Genomic DNA, 17,898 nt, shown 5'->3' on the forward strand with positions numbered 1-17,898 from the left:
CGGTGCTGTGGCGCCTCTGTAGGAGCTAACTGACAGAGGGAAGCATATGAATTATTAAAAACTTGTTGATGATTATTGTTTAAAGCATAAACAGGTGGAAAAATGTGGAATCTATGTTTAGCTTCATCTGAGTGAGACGTAAGCAGCAGCGCCGAGGTCAATTCGCTTTGATCCGCCTGAAAATGAGCACTGAAACTGTATCTAATTAGCATAATAATGAGGAGCAGGCACTCCTGCCGCTGCAGCTCTGGAATAACGTGCATATGAGAGGAGGAGGAGGTGCAAGAGGAGCTGGATGGCAAGAAAAACCAAGTGCTGAAGGGTTCAGTACTCTGTAATTTGGCTACTTTTTATTCGAGCAGGGTCATCTTCAAGAGAAAATTACAAATTAAGAATCCATAATACTTTTACAAAGACATTTCAGGAAAGATTTCTTCTTCAGTCATCATATCATACATAGTATTTAACAGTCCCTCTTCATTGTTTTTTCAGCTTAAAAAAAGAAAACAAAGATGAAGAAAGTGGAATTTTTTTTTTTTCAGTCGAAAATACAGTGTTTTCACAATTGTATAAAAGTTCCCAAATTTTGGATTTTTTCTTCCAGTAACTGGAAAGTAAAAGAAAAAAAAATAAAATAAGAATAAAACTTCACAATGTTTCAAAACACAATAAATGCTCTTTTTTTTTTTTACGTAAAATTTGCCCCTATGATCGACAACATGTTCCTTTTTACTAAAATATATCTATATATTGAAGAACTATAGTACTGTACACAACAGTATGAAATAAATAAAATTAGGAAATATAAAATGGGCCACATAAATAATCAAAAAAGGAAAAAAAAAACAAAAAACGGTTTGGTTGTAATACTGAGAGAGTTTAAAAAGAAAAAGAGCTGAGAAAACATTGCACAACATAATGTAAACTAAAGGAAAAACTGCTGCCTATACGTCTTTAATACTGACACGGGTGCTTCGGAGAACAACGGTGAACCATCTCATCATAATACTGAAGCTGGTGAAGAAGAACAAAACCAAAAAAGAATAAAAAATAACAAACCGAACCGTCCTTTTACACAATACGAGGGTGGCACTTGCAGAAAAACACACAGGTTAAAAGGTTTGCATATAAGGCTTCTTTTTTCTTATCAAAAAACACCTTACAAAGGCTTCTTCCTTCATTTTTTTCTTCTTTTTATTCCCCCTATGCTCCGTCCATAAACTGTCATTTTCCCTTAAAACAAAGGTCTCTTTAAAGTTTCTTTGAGAAAAACAAAACAAAAAAAAACAGTTTAAATTCCTTCATTTGATTCAATTCAAGAGGCCTAAAACAGTGCGGCTGGAGATGTTTCAAGAAATAAGGACGACACCAAAAAACGCAGGTAGGTGGTAATACTGAAGGACTGCAGTGCAGGTAATACTGCTCTTTTCCAACACTGTATAAATATATACATAGGCAATACTTTTTATTATTTTTGTTCATGATTATAGAAGCGGAGTGCAATTTGTACAAGTCACTAGTTGTGCTATAAATACTATGGAACACAGGAGGTTAGCACCACACGTTGTTTTAGGCCTTAGTACTGTACATTTTTTTATTCATTTATTTGTTGTTCGGTTTGCATAATGCAGCTTATTTCACAAACCCGCGCCTCCCGTAACTTCGGATTGATTTTTGAGTCCCCCGTCCCTATCAGGCAGACGTCGTCCCAAAGAGAGCTTCCCTGAAGCTTCAGGCACGTGCAGCTTAAAACACGGCGTTTTAAACCGAGCAGGTGAGAATACTGAACCCAAAGAGACAAAATGAAAACTTTAAGATGGGAAGCGTCATTAAAAAAATGTCCCCCACCCCCTGTCCTGCCGTTTTATTACATGCCGTCCTCCATCGCATCCTCGTGATCCGATTTGATTTCTGTTTTGCCGTCCAGCGAGCTGTCGTCCATTGAGTGCTCCCCGTTCTCCTCCTCGTCCCTCAACGTGTCCGGGTCCGTGTCCATGCTCTTGCTTTCCTCCTCTTCCTCCTCCTCAAAATCATCCCTCCGTCCTATCTTTGCGTACGTTCCTTCCACCTCCTTCCGTCCCTCTGCCCTGATCCCTCCGTTCACGCCGTCGTGCCTCAGTATGGCCTCGCGCTCTGCCAGCTCCGCCGGGTAACCCTGAGGAGTCATGCCCTGCAAGTACGCCCTGCTCATGAGCAGCTCGGTGGGCTCCAGGTGGCCCTTCTCACGTGCCTCTCTCTCGGCCGCCTCCCGCTCCTCGGCCTCCCGTTTGCAGTAGGAGTAACGGTGGTTCATGTGCTGCGAGTAGGAGCCCGAGTGGGAGAAGCGCTTCCCGCACTTGTCGCACTGGTACGGCTTCTCGCCGGAGTGCAGCCGCGAGTGCTCGATGAGATGGTGTTTGTGTTTGAAGGCTTTCTTGCAGATCTGGCACTGGTGCGGCCTCTTGCCTGCGGAGACACAACAGGAAGAGGGACGAGACGTTAGATGGATGTATCACCCATCCAGCAAACAACTTACAAAAGTCATAGCAAGCAAACACATTCATTATTTAAGTTCCTTTCACTATGGGAGGACAGATTATGGAGCGAGAGGTTATCCTAATTTCTAAATGCATATCAAGTTCAAGGATATGGCAAAGATCTCCTTAAGGCGAAAACAAATAGTACTTAAAACACCTTTAATGTTTTATTCAAACATGCTAGGCTGTAAAATGCTCTACTCATCATCCTTATACATATGGCAACAGATGTTTTAGAACTCCACAAACTAATCCCGGGATGCCAATAAATAGTAAATAAAAGTGGGCCGAGAACAGAACCTTGTGGAACACCACAACTAAAACTAATGTAGCTATTTCCACCTTCCAGGTACAGCAGCCACTGCACCTCTAGCTGCCAGCTCAAAAAGAACTTAAAAAGAGGCAGCTTTCAGGGTGAAAGTGCACCCTTCATGCTTTTTTTGTTCAGGCAGATAGCAAGACAGCTGCATAAAGCTTTGAGCACTCTGAGCTACTGATAGCTGATAAAATAAATGATGCAACCTCGTGAAAGGGGATCTCTGTATAATAACTATAATGAAAGACTTCTTATCAGGACTTAGAAGCTCCTGTGGCTTTGCTGATATGATCTACTGCCAATAATGGGGCCGATAAAAGCATTAAGAAGCTCCTTTTCCCCCTTTCTTTATATATCAAGGTGAATTGGTGTGTATCTTTTAAGATAGCAAAACGGTTTTAACAGGATATGATTAGAAAAGAGTACAGCTCCCTTTTCTTTGGCCACCTGCATTAATTACTCTTATTGTAAAAAGGAACACACAAATGCATCACATGGCATCTTAACCCTGTCAATGAAGAAGCAAGTTAGGGGTTGGTTTACATATACAGCTTAAGGATTGAACAGAACAGAAAAAAAGGAGAAAAAGGGAGATCAAACAAAATATATAAGTATTTACTGGTAGGATTTGGCAACACAAACATTTAAAACATAAAATAAAAAAAAGCATGGGGTTTAAAATAAGGGTCTAGAACAGTATATACCTGTGTGTTCATATTTGTGTCTTAGAAGGGAACTGCTCTTCTGGAATGTTTTGTCGCACAAGTCACACGCGTACATACCACTTTCGGTCTTCTTTATCTTCTTCCGCGACAGACAGGAGTCGGGGTCTGTCATGTCGTCCAGCCCTGACAAGTAATCTGGTGTACCGTCAAGAAGGTCCCCCTTAGAGAGGAAGAACAGAGAGAGAAAAGGCAAAGAAAATAATAAGCAATGTGACGTTAAATAAATCCCAAGAGGCTTAAGAGAGGTTTTTAAATAAAAGTGGAGTTTCCCGTTAATTTAAGGTGTGTAGCTAAATATTACAAAAGCCCAAGATATTTTTCTTGCTTCATGTTAAATTATTAATCAAATATTTCATTGAAAATGTATCCTAATGTTATGTGTGCGTAAAGGTAAATATGCTAATACTCAAATTATCCGATTTAGGAGCTAAAGCTAAGCTAAAAAAGGAAATTTGGTCTACATGTTAATTAGCTAAATCCTAAAAAAAAAACTAGGATGCTGTAAATTTGGCAAAACAATAAACCATCCAAATTCACACAAAATGTTAAGCTGAACCAAGTGGCTGGACTAAGATTCAATGTTTTGTTGAAAACAGTTAGCTGCTAACATGCTAAGCTGATCAGGCGCCAAACGATCAAAGCCTGATATTTATTGGAGAGTCTCAGACTTTGAACAATAGATGACATATTTCCGGAATAAACATGCCTAAATTTAATTTGGTGATATATTCTGATTTCTAATTTTTAGATTTATGATATGAGACATAAAACAAAGAAACATAAAAGTTTTGGTGATAGGCTAACGGCTTCCTTTGATAATTAACAAAGGGTCAGACACAGGCTGCTTATCTTTGATTGAAAAAAACAAAACAGCAAAATGAGTTAAAAATAAATATTTACTTTGAAATCAGTTTTTTTATCTACTTCTAACAAAAAACAATAATAAAAAAGGTTATTACTTGAAGATATTTGAGAAGCTAGTTTATTTAAGCTACATTTTTCAGTGAGAATGCTCTGCTTCTAAAATAAGTTTTAAAAGAACAAAATGCATTTCTAGTGAGCATTTTCTTAGAAAAAAAGTTTTAATACAGCAAAAAACACCTATTAGCATGTATAGATGTTGCAACAATACCCTCAATATAATTTACATATGCAACTTCAAGAAATTAAACAAAAATAAATATTTGCTAACAAGCAAAACGCTAATTGCTAATTTGAAAATCCTCTTTTAATGGTCAATCGCCTTGATATTGAATACGTATGATTTGCTACCATTCAATATTTGGTGGGATACTAAAAAAATAGAAGATAAAAAGGGATATCTGCTAAATTTAAACAAAAAAAATTAGCTGACATGCTAATTTCTAATATAAATCTGGTCGTACAAGAAGCAAAGCCCTTAAGACATAAAACGGTTTAAATAAAAACACAAATTTTTTAGCAAATTTCATAATATAGTCACTGTCCAACTAATTTGAACAACAACCGGATGCAATTTTTTTTCAGGAGCAAAAATAAAACAAAAAACCCCAAAACAAAACAAGAAAGATGATATATTTTTGAGGCCATAGAAAGTAAAGTGTGACACCATTCAAAGCCTTAAACTCAACACAATGCTGTGAGTTCTCATGCATTTTTGATTACCGGCACCCACAAGCGTTTATTCCTTATAAAACTTTCAGCTCTGGATTAATATCTCCCATTTATAACTGACAGCCTTCTCGTTATGAAACACAGCTAGCTCCGGCTAATTTTAAACTGGTGTTAATTCTGCACATTCCTTAAAAACCTTCCCCTTTTATGATGAAGATTACTCTTAAATTCAAATTGATGGAGGACAATATTACAACATTAGAGGAGACGCAGCGAGCCATTCTTGAAATTGCAAACCCATATAATGATTATAATCAGAAGGTGCACCTTAATGGCCAATATTGAGTCACCAAAGCCTGCTTTAATGAATATGTGTGATAATGTGAGGACAGTGCTGCACTGTGTTTTAAGAACGGACCACTATCACTCTGCAATCAATTTGAACTAAACGCCTGTAGCTGTATTTTTAAAATCTAATTTAATAACTTAGAATAGGAAACATTATTAATACTTTTTTTCATCAAAATGGTTCCCTCTATGTTAAACAGCCTTCAGCATTCACTGGTAATGAACATGGAGACTGTGCATTATTAATCCACATGTAGTGAAGAAGCTCATTTTGGCTTCGGCTCTCTTTAAAATGCAGGCAAAAACCGCAATAGGAAATTTTAGAGAAGTGCACTGCTCCGGGCCTCACCTTTGTCATTTTTACAAAGGCCTTTCACCCATATTTAATAACAAATAACTGAGCTCAGCCTGGCTATAGAGGAAGATGAGAGCACTAATGCATCGGCAGATAAAAATGTATGTCTTTTTCAGGCTGCATTAAAACATCACAAAGATGCGGTTATTTCGAAAAGAAAAAGCTCCCCCATAGTTGGCTGCTAGTATCATTATCATAAACCTTTACACTGCTAATGACATCTCGGTTTTTCCCACCTCAGGGTGGTGTCCCAGCTGTTTATCTCCATTGACTTTGCCAGTTCATCCTACCTCAGGTGAGCTTTTCTCTCTCCTGACTCTTTTAATTAGCACAGAAATTAGTTCAGCACATTTCAGAGAATCTAAGTGAGCCTGGGGCTTTTCACGAAAATCACAGGTGGCTCATTTACCTGGAAACCTTGTTTTCGCTGGTACTTTCTCCTCTGCTGCATCTCGGCAAAGGTAGCCGCCCCTGCTGCGTAAGTGTAGGCCATGTGCGGTAGGAAGCCCATTTGATCCATGCCCGGGTATGGCCTTAGACCTGGTATGCTGGCCTGCATGGGGGGCATGAATGTGGCAGGGGGGAAAGCGCTTTGGGGTGGAAGTGACGAATACAAGGGTTTGGCAGCAAATGGGTTAATGCCAAAGATGGGGCTAGTGCTTTTTTCAAGGTTCCCATTGTTAGTTGAGCCTGAGAAATCCTTCTTGAGATAGGCCAAGTTCAGAGGCTCTTCGAAGTGCTCTCGAGGAGAAGGGATGCTGTTGTGGTCGATGGTGATGCTGTTGACTTTTGGCCTGCTTTTGACTGTCAGTGCATGTTTGGGTTCCTTCATGAGTCTCGGCAGAGAGAGGTCAAGGGGTTCAGCCTGCAGGTCCTCTGAAGTCAAGCTGTTTGGAGTGTAAGAGCTGCTGTGGGAGTTTTTAGAAGATGTGGACGATAGGTTTAGAGGCGACGGGGTGTTGCTGCGGGAGTGGTCCAACTTTTCACCTGCAGACTTGGTGTTACCGCCGAACTGGTGGTTCTTCAGATGTCTGAGGGCGTTATCACAGTTGTTGACGTTGTTGTGGAGTTCTGCGATGGAGGGGGACGTGATGCGGTCGGCAGGTTTGATAAGAGACACAGGCGACCTAGCTGCCAAAGAGTCTTTTGGTGGAGTTTGGTGGTTATTTGTTCCGACAACCATATCTGTGTTGTTCCTGTACTCTAGTGGTGGCGTCCTGGTAGTGCTATACTCGTACATCTTTCGCTGCTCAAACCATTCTTTGACAAATTCCTGAGGAAGGCCGACCGCTATGGAAATTTTGAGCAGCTCCTCCGAGTTCGGCTCCATGTTCATCGCAAAATAAGCTTTTAGCACAGACATGTGGTCCCTATAAGGGTTGAGGGGGCCAGTGAGTCCCTTCTCAGACATAATGGAGGCATGGCAGTTCTTCTCCACGAATATCCCTGGTTTGGTAGCCATCAGATTCTCACTGGGCTGCAGCACAGCTTTGATCTCCTCATTCATTTTGCACAGGTAGCGTTCATGTTGATGCAAAGGTATTGGCCCTGGGAAGGTTTCTTTGCAATACTGACAAGCGTAAGGTGTAAACATGTTTTCCGGCACCTTCTCGTCCACACCTCCCTCGAGCATGTGGTTGGATTTCTCTCGTTTAATATTGCTAATCTGTCTCTTTGAGTCTGTTGTCAAGCTCTGGAGGCAAGCTTTGGCTTCATTCACTTTCTCTAACGTGTAGTCGATGATGCTTTTGGTGGCACCATTGTGATTGACCAGTGGAAGACCAGCCTGATGGCCCCCTGGAGATGTTAACCCCTGTCTCTGCTCCTCCATCTGGTTTCCCAGCTCCTTCATGTAGGCCTTGAGCTTGGAGAGCTCTTCTGGCTTGCAGTCCATTTTCTGCCTGCACACAGTGTTGTCCACAATCTGGAGAACCTTCTGTACCTCACTGAGGTTGTTTCCCAACTGACCTGGGTATCCAGCAAACTGCGATTCGAGGCCGGCCATGCTCAGATGCTGCAAAGGACTCTGAGCTGTCGAGTTGTGGTTTACCCCTAGTGGACTGTTCCCTCCCATACCTCCATTCATAAACGGAACAGGGGCACCAAATCCATGAGAAGCCATCATTAACTTATAGTCGTTAAAGTCAAGCGGCTCCGTTTTGATGCTCATGTGATTCCCGTGTTCGGAGAAGCCAAGCGACTTGCCGTTCTCAATCTTATTGCGCAGCTGGGTGATGGCAGTGTTGGTAGGCGAGGCCGAGGCTGAGGTTGGGGAGGAGCCCGGCTTCAGGTTGGTGCGCATGCGACCGTTAACAGCTATCAGGCCAATGCACTTTTTGCTGCTTATGTGGGAGCTGTAGGAGCCTGAGTGAGAGAAGCGCTTCTTGCAGTTTGGACACTCATAGGGTTTTTCACCTAAAATGACAAAGAGGTCCATTTAAGATTTTCTTTTTTGATTTCGGCTGTTTTCACAGTTTCAAACAATTTGACTCAGAAATCATTTTACTTTAGTTTAGACAGAGCAGTTCTGAAATCTTTCAATACACCAAAGGCAAATGCATCTCTTAGGTCTTTGCTTGACCTTTTGTGGCATTAAGGTGCAACACTCAGATGCTGTTTATCAACCAAAGATATTCAGGTTTTAAGGACAATTTTACATCCTGTCATAAAGCAACAAAACCTTAGCCAAAGGTACTGTTTCAGAGATTGCAAGAAATTCATGCTCCTAATAGTAGAAGTTTCATTTTTATTAAATGGTAGTCAAGTTGAGATCAAAGGGATTAACATTTTTTACTTTTCTTCCTAAATAGATAACATAAAAGACAAACTTTCTAGATGAATGACTTGATTTTGAATACTTGGTGCCTTCTGACTTAAATTCCAGTGCCTACACATTTGACCTAGTGTTGTAGTGAGGACCACACCAACCAAAACCAAGAAGTACCGAGTCCAAGACAAGACCAAGACATTTAGAGTCCAAGGCCAAGTCCAAGGCCTCTAAAGGTCTTGGCCTTGTCTCGTACTCCTTAGTCTCGGTTGGTGTGGTCTTGACTGCAACACTAATTTGACCAACCAATCCATCAGACCTAAGGTCAAGGATTAACAAGTCTTGCACACACACTGCTAGGAATTTGCATTCTTTGTGATGTTCTTATGTTATCACTAGTGGGCAGGCTCTGAAGAAAACTGAGATTTCCTGCACATTCCTGAAGTGTGGCAACGTCCTGGGTATAACTCACCACTGTGAATCCGGAGGTGCTCCTTCAGATGGTGCTTGTACTTGAAGGCCTTGCCACACTCTGTGCATTTGAACTTGCGGTTACCGGCTGCTTGGTTGAGCAGTTGGTGCTGTGAGGAAACACAGATAAAGGAAAGGGATTAAATTCAATGTTTAAAAAAAAAAAAGTAGAGGTGCAAACACAGTGAGGGTTAGAGTTCAGTAAATATTCACAATCGGTCGGCATGACAACACTCTCTAAGCGGCCAACAAGGCGTCTTGGCTTCCTGCGCCTACCTCGGCGATAACAGAGAGAATCACATACCTTTTAATTTCCTGGATGTGCGGCCAGAAGGAGGGCTGCCTTTACAATCTGGCAGCCCAGAAAATAGAATACATGAAAAGAGGCTTTTTTAGAGTCTTCATTAGGAGCACCGATCTGATCTACTTTTTCATTAATTTCAGCCTAATCAGCTCAGAAAGTATCACCACGCATACCTGTATGCACCCTCTTCTTCAGAGCTGGTGCGCAGTAATTGGGTCAGTTTCTAGAACCCCTAATAGCCTTGATTCACTGTTCAAAGTAAACATCAGTGGTAATCCAATCAAACGCTGCTTTTTCTCTTAAGAAAAGGCGAAATAATACACAAAAAAATGTGGCTTAGCAGAAGAATTAATTCCGAGTGGGAGGTGTGGGACGAAGAACGCCTCGGCCCAGACAAATGCCGGGGTGTGTTGCTGACTCTGCCCACATTCCTGGGGAGACAGATGGCGGCGTGCAGGACACTGGGAGGACTTGGAGGAATTGTTCAAACAGCCCCAACCTTCAGAGATCAAGCTGAGGAAAGAACGGAGGGGCTGGTGGGGGGGTTGGGGTGTGTAGGACCTGCCTCTCGCATGTTGCTGAGTTGCATAAACAAACAGCAACAGCTGCTCCCCTCCCCTTTTCAATCCACCTCCCCCATGAGGACCCCTGCCCGGTAAAGTTTCGTCTGCTGCTAATGGGACACAATTGCACCGTCAGGCTGATCTCCTCATGGCTTGTGGGCGGAGACTGCGCCGGATGGGATGTTTGCATATGTATAAGCTCTAATTAGTCATATTCTAGCTAATTGGTTAAGAGAAGGAGGAGTATTAATGCTTGTAAACACACAAGACACAGCACCGCGGCGCATGTTTACCTATCAGGACGTAATTCTTTATGTTAATCTGACTCACTCCTCCTCAGTTTTACTGTTAATTACCAAATGTACATTTAGTACACATGCGTGTTGCGTCTGTCTTGACTAATCAGTCAGTAATTAGAAAGAGCAGCAGAAAGAAAAAAAAAAAAAGGACTTAAGGAAGACATAATTCAAGCTCATCTGACGGATTAATGCTTAAACAGTCTGGGTCTAAATGCCTTTGTGGGGCCACTGACCGGACCCCGATGGGGTGCGGGAGCATTGTAAACACGAGGCCCCCCGCTCGGCCCGGCCCCATCTGCTCACGTTCACACCCAGCTGGTAGATCAGGTGAAAGCACTAGCTGCTGACATCTGATCAAATCAGCCGCAGCCTGAGCCTGTCATCCTTGCTTCAGAGAGCACAACAGTACAAACACCCACGGCCTGGGACAGCACACCCCGACGCGCCGGGGTACACACAATCATCTGGTACTGGCACCGCAGCGCCGCTGTTTTGTTTCTGACAAAATGAGACCCCGCCTGGTAGACCATGTACAGGGAAAAATTAGCCCTTCCTCTCTAAACCGTTTGCCTGGTTCCTCCAAAAGAGCGACTTGGGGCTCCTTCATGTTTTCATACCAGCATTCTTTACTTTACAGATTCATATTTAGAGAAACATTTGTTATTTAGGGGTGATTAAAAACCTTTATAGACGGCTCTAATTCCAGACTCTCTCCAGATTGTGACTAAACTTGTTTTTAACACCCTATCCTAAACAGATTACTTTCAGACTTCATCTTCCTTAAAATTTACGGCTCCAATTTCAAAACTTATAATTACTCCGAATGTGTAGAAAGTGGAGTTAAACAGCCGTAACTGCCGGATGCGGGACTTTAAGGTGATTCATGCTAACTTCCAGCAGATCCGCGTCACATCTCGGGCACGCACGACATAAATCGCGGGAGAAAATCCGAGCGTACACAGATGTTTATGCAGTGCATGAAATTAGAAGTGGAGGGAGAGGGGGCGGGGGGGCTGCGTGATGGAGTGCCGCCACCGCAGGCCTGCAGCAGAACAACATTAAAGGCCAGGAGTGGAGCGAAGTTAAGGAGCTGATAAAAATTTCCAAATTGGAAATTAACACAATCATTCGATCGTGAACACGAGGCTGGAAAATCATATCAGAGAGGGCCATCAAAAAACCATTTAGGGCCTCAATTAAAGTTATTACCATTAAAGGATCTGCATCTTCAAAATGCCATGAAAAATTAATAATGATTGCCAATCAGAAAAAATGATCTCCCTTCTCCGAGGGATCGGAGCGCATTAGGGATGAAATGAAACAGGCGAGGGGAAAGGAAAATCAGAGAAACCCCGCCTCACCTGATCCCTGGCAGGCTTGTGTGTGGCCATATGCCGCTCGAGCTGAGTGCGGTAGGCGAACGTGTAGTTGCACAGAGGGCAGGCGAAGTTCTCCTCGTTCTTCTCATGGCGGTACTTGATGTGCTCCTTGAGCGATGTCAAACGCTTGTAGCCTCGGTCGCAGTAGGGGCAGGTCAACAGTTGGGCGAAGGCATCTGGCGTTCCAGGTGGCAGGTCTGTAAGGGAGACAGCAGGGAGGGGGGAGGGAGGGGGAGGAAGGGGAAGGAGAAGCAGGCCAAAAGGTCAGAGAATCAATGGCAGCGAGCGGGCAGGTTGCCCAGAGTGGTATGGGAGTTATCCACGCAATCTGCTCCAAGGCTGGACTGCAACCTCCTTCCAGCTCCTCACCGTCACTTTCCTTTATGCTTTCCCCATTAACCCCTCCATAAACCTACAAACTCCCTCCACACCCCTCCTCCTACAAGAGCTTCAGGTCTGCAGCATGAATCACAGGAGCGTTCAAATCGAGCCTCGGAGGTGCTGCTATCTGATTTCAAGAGGCTGCCCAGCTGTTGCTGTGAGGCTGTAGGTAAACACTCAGGCATCCGGCGAATCTGTGGGACCAACAGCTGCCCGCCCGTGTCAGCGGGGAGAGCCTCTGCTGGCCTTCTCCGAAGATTCCAGCCAGAGGAACCTGTTACTGCGGGATTCATGAGGCCACATGTTGGTTCTCACGGATCACAGAATCCCTTCGTTTTGGGAAGTTTTAAACTTTGGGATTTGCAGCTGCAGCCTTTGAAAGTAAAGTCTAGTAAATGTGTGGATGTTCATGTTTACCTTTATAGCCATAAAAGAAGATTTTGGAAGAATAATCTTTAAATTACTCCACTTTGAAACTTAATTATACCTTAAATTAACCTAGATAAAAGATCATAAACTATAAGTAAAAAGACAAACATAATAATTTACATTTAGAGCCAATATTCTAGCCAATCATTGTCATTTTTCGCAATTGTGCGAACTCTGAAATGTGTCAAATATTCCAGATGTGCTGATATCTTCCTACCACACTGGAAAAAAAAAATCGAAATCTAGAAAAGTTATTTTTTTCTTAAAGGAATAGTACACCCAAAACATGATTAGCCTTCATTTTCTACTCACCCCCATGCTGAACAACACTCTGGAGTACTTTTTTGATATCTCAAATGCATCTGGAGATCTGGGAGGCTTCTTGCTGTCTGCTGACATTCAAATAATGGAGGTCTATGGTGACCGAGACAGAAAGGTCCATAAAAGTCCACAAAAAACGTGTCAATATTCCTCCATACTGCTCGTCCAATGTATTCCAAGTGTCCTGAGTGGGTAGCATCCAGAATTTACTCGAAACAAAGTCATTTAGAATGTTTTTAGAGCATAAACAGTAGTGTATAGGATTTCCTGAAAGCGCGCGCCTGCGAGTTCACAACGCTACAGAAACCGCGGCAGACCAAACCAGCGCATTCAGCTCGGCAAAGAACTCATGCTCTTCCTCAACAATGAAGTCCTCAGACATTTTTCTTTCGTTGTTTCTTTCTTTGCACAGGTAAACAGCACATTTCTTCTTCTACGCTTGCATTATCGGCAGAGCAGACGCTGAATGCGCACTTTCATCTGGTTTGGTCTGCCGGCTTCCGTAGCGTCGTGAACGCGCTTTCAGGAAATCCTATACACTACTGTTTATGCTCTAAAAACATTCTAAATGACTTCGTTTCGAGTAAATTCTGGATGCTAACCACTCAGGACACTTGGAATACATTGGACGAGCAGTATGGAGGAATATTGACACGTTTTTTGTGGACTTTTATGGACCTTTCTGCCTCGGGCGCCATAGACCTCCATTATTTGAATGTCAGCAGACAGCAAGAAGCCTCCCAGATCTCCAGATGCATTTGAGATATCAAAAAAGTACTCCAGAGTGTTGTTCAGCATGGGGGTGAGTAGAAAATGAAGGCTAATCATGTTTTGGGTGTACTATTCCTTTAAAATAAGGGCATTTGTTCTTGGATTGAGGAGGTAAAAGAGACATTTTGCCAATGGAACAAGAAGATTTACATTTAAAATCAGAAAACACATTTGCATTGTCTTATTTCAAGTGCATATTATCTAATTATCTTATACTAAGAGTAAAAATACTAATTCCATTGGCAAACTGTCTCATTTACCTACTCAAATTAAGGGTAAACACACTTAATTTAGGAAATTTAAACTTGTTTCTAGATGTTTTTCCAGTGCAGTAAACAGTCATTCTTGGTTACATAGTAAAAAGCTTTTGGTTTGAATAAAACAAGGATAACCTCTGAAATGGTTCAGATATTTCTTCCTCTACAGATTCCGAGTTGAAACAGACAAGTGCATCAGTAGAGGCTTACCGTTTTCCTCTGGTCCCGTGGCCTCCGGCGTCCCCAGCCGACTCAGCTCCTCCGGGGCTTCTGGGTAAATGATGGCCGTGTCGCCCCGCTGCAGGTACTCGGCGATGCTCACCACGTGGCTGTCACTATCGTCCAGCTTTCGCTTGGAAAAGAAGTCCTCCAGCTCTGAAGTGCAATCCATGCTCTTGACTGCAGAGAGGAAGACGAAGAAGAGGCGGTGGGATAAATTGGATTCACTTCTTTTTTTTTTTTTTCTACCCCCAGAGAAATGTCTTACAGGAGGATATTGGGAACATTGTGGTGGAAATGCGATGAGGACAGCCACCCTGAAACATTGCAGCAGTGCTTTGGGGGAGAATATATCTACATTACTGGGCTTGCTTGTCATGCCATGTCTGCTAAAACAAGAACTGTAACTTAATCTGGCCAAAAATCGGAGATAAATGTGCCACTATGAGCTGCTGAGGAGCACCGACTTAGAGGAACTTCACTGACCTAATTTACCTCTGACACAGAATCTGATTTCATGTCAGAAAATACAAAGAACAGAACCTCGTTCATATATAAACCCACAAATGTAGAGAATCATTGCTTAATCAGCAGCCGCGCCACGTTCCCCTCTATCAGCTTTCACATAAAAGGTCAATCAAGGGGCCGTGGCTTTTGTTGGTTTTGTGTTGAACAGATTACGGAGGCCAAACCGCAAGTCGGGGTATGGAAGGAGAAGAAAAGACACGCTCTGCCATGGCTGAGCCCGACGTGTCTTAAGCCAGCCAAAGTGCTGAGGCCACACAATGTGAAATTATTTCCCAGTCCCTTCGCTTCAGGGAAACTCTTAAGCTGCAGCCTGGAGATAGCTGCAAACAAACAAAACAGACTAAAACCTGAGCGAAACAGGGAGACTTCATTAGTCAGAAAACCGTCCACGCCCGCAACCTGCAGACGTCCTTTTTGGCGTCTCATCAGGCGTCCTCCTCTGTTAATGAGGCTTTTAAAATCGCTAGCCAAGGTGAGGTTTAAAGAGCGGTTTGTTCGGCTGCCAATTTGCAAAAGGTCAAGGTAGTAGATATTTGGATGTCAAAAATGGCACTGAAATGTCACCGGTGCCAATGGACCGCTTTAGACAACGGTGACGGCAGAATTTACAGCGTTCTGCTGGTCTAATTGAGACTGTTGTGAAGACGAGCTGATGATTGATTGTTCGGCCGATCCAAATCACGTTTGGATAGAAGGTATGAGGGAGAAATCCTTGTCCCGGCAGCTCAGGAAATCACCTGGATCAGAGTGTGCTTTGGCAGCACGACGTGATCGAACTGCTCATGCCTTTAAACAGAATCACATGTGAGTCAGTGGAGGGGTAGGGGGGAGGCTTTCGCTGCATCGTTTCCAGAAAAACAAACAAAAAGAAAAAAAAATCTCTTAAAGTGCTGGAAATGGAAAAGATTTGCAGTATTTGGAGCGGTGGGAGAAAGGAGAAAAGTGGAGGGTGAATTCTGTTCGCCAGAGCGGCCAACTGTTGAGGTGGCTCTGGATGAAATCATGGAATCAGCCCCAACACCTCAGATTCCAACACCAAAACTTTTTAGGTTTACCATCCCTCTCTGCTCTGCTGCAGCTCAGTAACATCAAAAATAATAACTTCTCCTTCTGACTGAAGCCTGAAAAATGTGGCAAAAAGGTGATGTTTTCGCTCTGAAGGGTTTCAGCAGACAGAATGTAACAACATATTCTCATTATCAGTTCGTATGAAATCGTACGAAAAGTTATGCACAGTATTTCGTGCGTTTTGGACGTTTTTCCGCGAAAAAACAGATCAGTGCGCATGCGCAGCCAGACAGACGAGAAAGCAGATCCGCGGACGGACGTAAAACTGGGAAAAAACAGTGCAATAATCACTTCTTCAGGTCTCTAACTACGTTGCTTTCTGTTTTGTATCTCAGGGTTAAGGTTAGGGTTAATTGTATGTTAAATTCTATGTTATTTAATGGTGCGTAACATGCGCAAGGATGTCTTGTCTCGAGGCAAGACATAAAAATATGACGAAATGCGACGAAAAAAACGTCTAAAACGTACGAAATTACGGTGCATAACTTTTCGTACGAAAAGTTATGCACCGTAATTTCGTACGTTTTAGACGTTTTTTTCGTCGCATTTTCGTACGAAAAGTTATGCACCGTAATTTCGTACGATTTCATACGAACTAATAATGAGAATACACTGAATGTAAATATGTTAGGGATGCACGATATTGGGATTTTGGCCGATATCCGATATTTTAAAACTCATGTAGCCGATAACCGATATCGATACCGATGTTAAAGCTGGACAAAAATAAGTAGTCATTGAAAATAGCAGTTTTGTTATCCATTTCTGACACTTTGAAAAATGATATACTCAAATATATTTTCATATGCTGATATCCAATTTAATTTAAAAACGCGGTATCGATCTATTTTACTTTCAAAATCTCGTGAAATTTCATTGTTCTGTTACAAACTCTCGTGATATTTTGCAAATTCTTGTGAGATTTTGTTAGTAAAATAGATCGATACCGCGTCAATATATCAACATATAAAAATATGGCAAAATTTCGTTAATTTTCGGGGGATTTCGTAGCATAACGATGACATATAGCAATATTTCATTAGTAAAAGAGATTGATATGGTGTTTTTAAATGGCAATATATCAGTATATGAAGATATTGGGATATTTTAATGTATCAATATTTTTTCCCTCGTCTTTAGAAGTTTTTAAGTCTGTAAAAAAGAAGTTTTTGAGGAAGAAGAAGAAGCAGTATTTTTTATTTTTAGACTTTAGAAACTCAGAAGCTGATCAAATATCGGGTTAAATATCGGTGGCGTGGCCGATGTCCGATATTCAGTTTTAATGCCGATGCAGGCCGATACCGATAGAGGGCCGATTATATCGTGCATCCCTAAAATATGTATTTATAATCATCTCTGTAATGTTACTGTTGTGCAGGATTTTAATGATTTTTAATCCTGTCGGGTCAAAAGAGCAACTTTAAATAAGGTTGGAGGTCAAAGGAGGAAGATCTGAACTCACCTGTACCGTTTCCAACTGCCTGTAAGGTGGCGTCGGGCCCCAGGGCGTCAAAATCATCTTTCATTTCATCTGCAAGCACAGAAGAGAAGGAAGAGGAAGGGAGGGTGAGTGATGTTGACAACAAGGCCTTTAAGAAGAAGAAGGTATGAAGAAAGCAATAAAGGCACCGCTGTGCATCACGGCGTGCCGCTGCTTTGTTCAGCACGCCTAATGAATGCTATCATCAGGGCCAGACAGTGACTTATTTACCTTTAACATGACAAAAAGCTGCAGGGAGGCAAAGGGAGCCTCGGTCGCCAAACGCGGCGATTAAATACAACACGGAGCACATCCACCTGAGCAATCACAGACCTCCAGCCAACACGCCGGCTGAGCTTATTACTCCCCGGCTGTGACGCCGCCGCCGCCCTCTGCACGCCTATTTTATCACACGTGACGCGGCGGATGCCTCTCTCTACGAGCCCATTGTGAAGCACTCGCATTTTTTTGTGATTGGCCGCAAAAGCCCCGGCAGAGAGTCGGTTCCTCGCTCCTGGAACTAAAAAGAATACAAACCCTCCACCACAAATGAGAGGTTGTAGCTGCAGGAACATTTCTCGGCGGCAGAAATAACCTCATCGGTCCGGGGTAGACCTCAAGTGGGCGGGGCGAAGCGCTCAGTGTTTTCAAGCAACAAAACGGGCAAGCGAGGCCTTTAATTCTAACTTTTACTTGCAGGGATCCTGAAGGAGGACGTGAGTTTTTGACCATAAAGAGACAGAGAAACATCCAGACAACCTTTTTGATCCGTCGCTAGGTCATAATTAAAGTGCAAAACCTCGAGAAA

General features: G+C 42.7%; 1 protein-coding gene across 5 annotated transcripts in view; it reads right to left on the bottom strand.

Annotated features, from left to right (window-relative positions):
* Nucleotides 1-323: 323 nt before the first annotated feature.
* The window catches only part of zeb2b (zinc finger E-box binding homeobox 2b), an 85,792-nt gene continuing 68,217 nt past the window's right edge, over nt 324-17,898 (bottom strand). For 3 of the 5 annotated variants that reach the window (XM_038297508.1, XM_038297509.1, XM_038297507.1), the window contains exons 4-10: nt 17,073-17,141; nt 14,006-14,194; nt 11,619-11,833; nt 9,093-9,201; nt 6,263-8,268; nt 3,537-3,717; nt 324-2,445 (exon numbers count right to left, since the gene is read on the bottom strand). In XM_038297508.1, the coding sequence (XP_038153436.1) occupies nt 1,868-2,445; nt 3,537-3,717; nt 6,263-8,268; nt 9,093-9,201; nt 11,619-11,833; nt 14,006-14,194; nt 17,073-17,141 (3,347 nt within the window). In that variant the 3' untranslated portion in view covers nt 324-1,867. The remainder of the gene's footprint in view (nt 2,446-3,536; nt 3,718-6,262; nt 8,269-9,092; nt 9,202-11,618; nt 11,834-14,005; nt 14,195-17,072; nt 17,142-17,898) is intronic. The other 2 variants (XM_038297511.1, XM_038297510.1) reach the window with 1 other exon arrangement.

This window comes from Cyprinodon tularosa, unplaced genomic scaffold, assembly GCF_016077235.1.
Source record: "Cyprinodon tularosa strain WSP-4 unplaced genomic scaffold, ASM1607723v1 ctg39, whole genome shotgun sequence".
NCBI classification, from domain to species: Eukaryota; Metazoa; Chordata; class Actinopteri; order Cyprinodontiformes; family Cyprinodontidae; genus Cyprinodon; species Cyprinodon tularosa.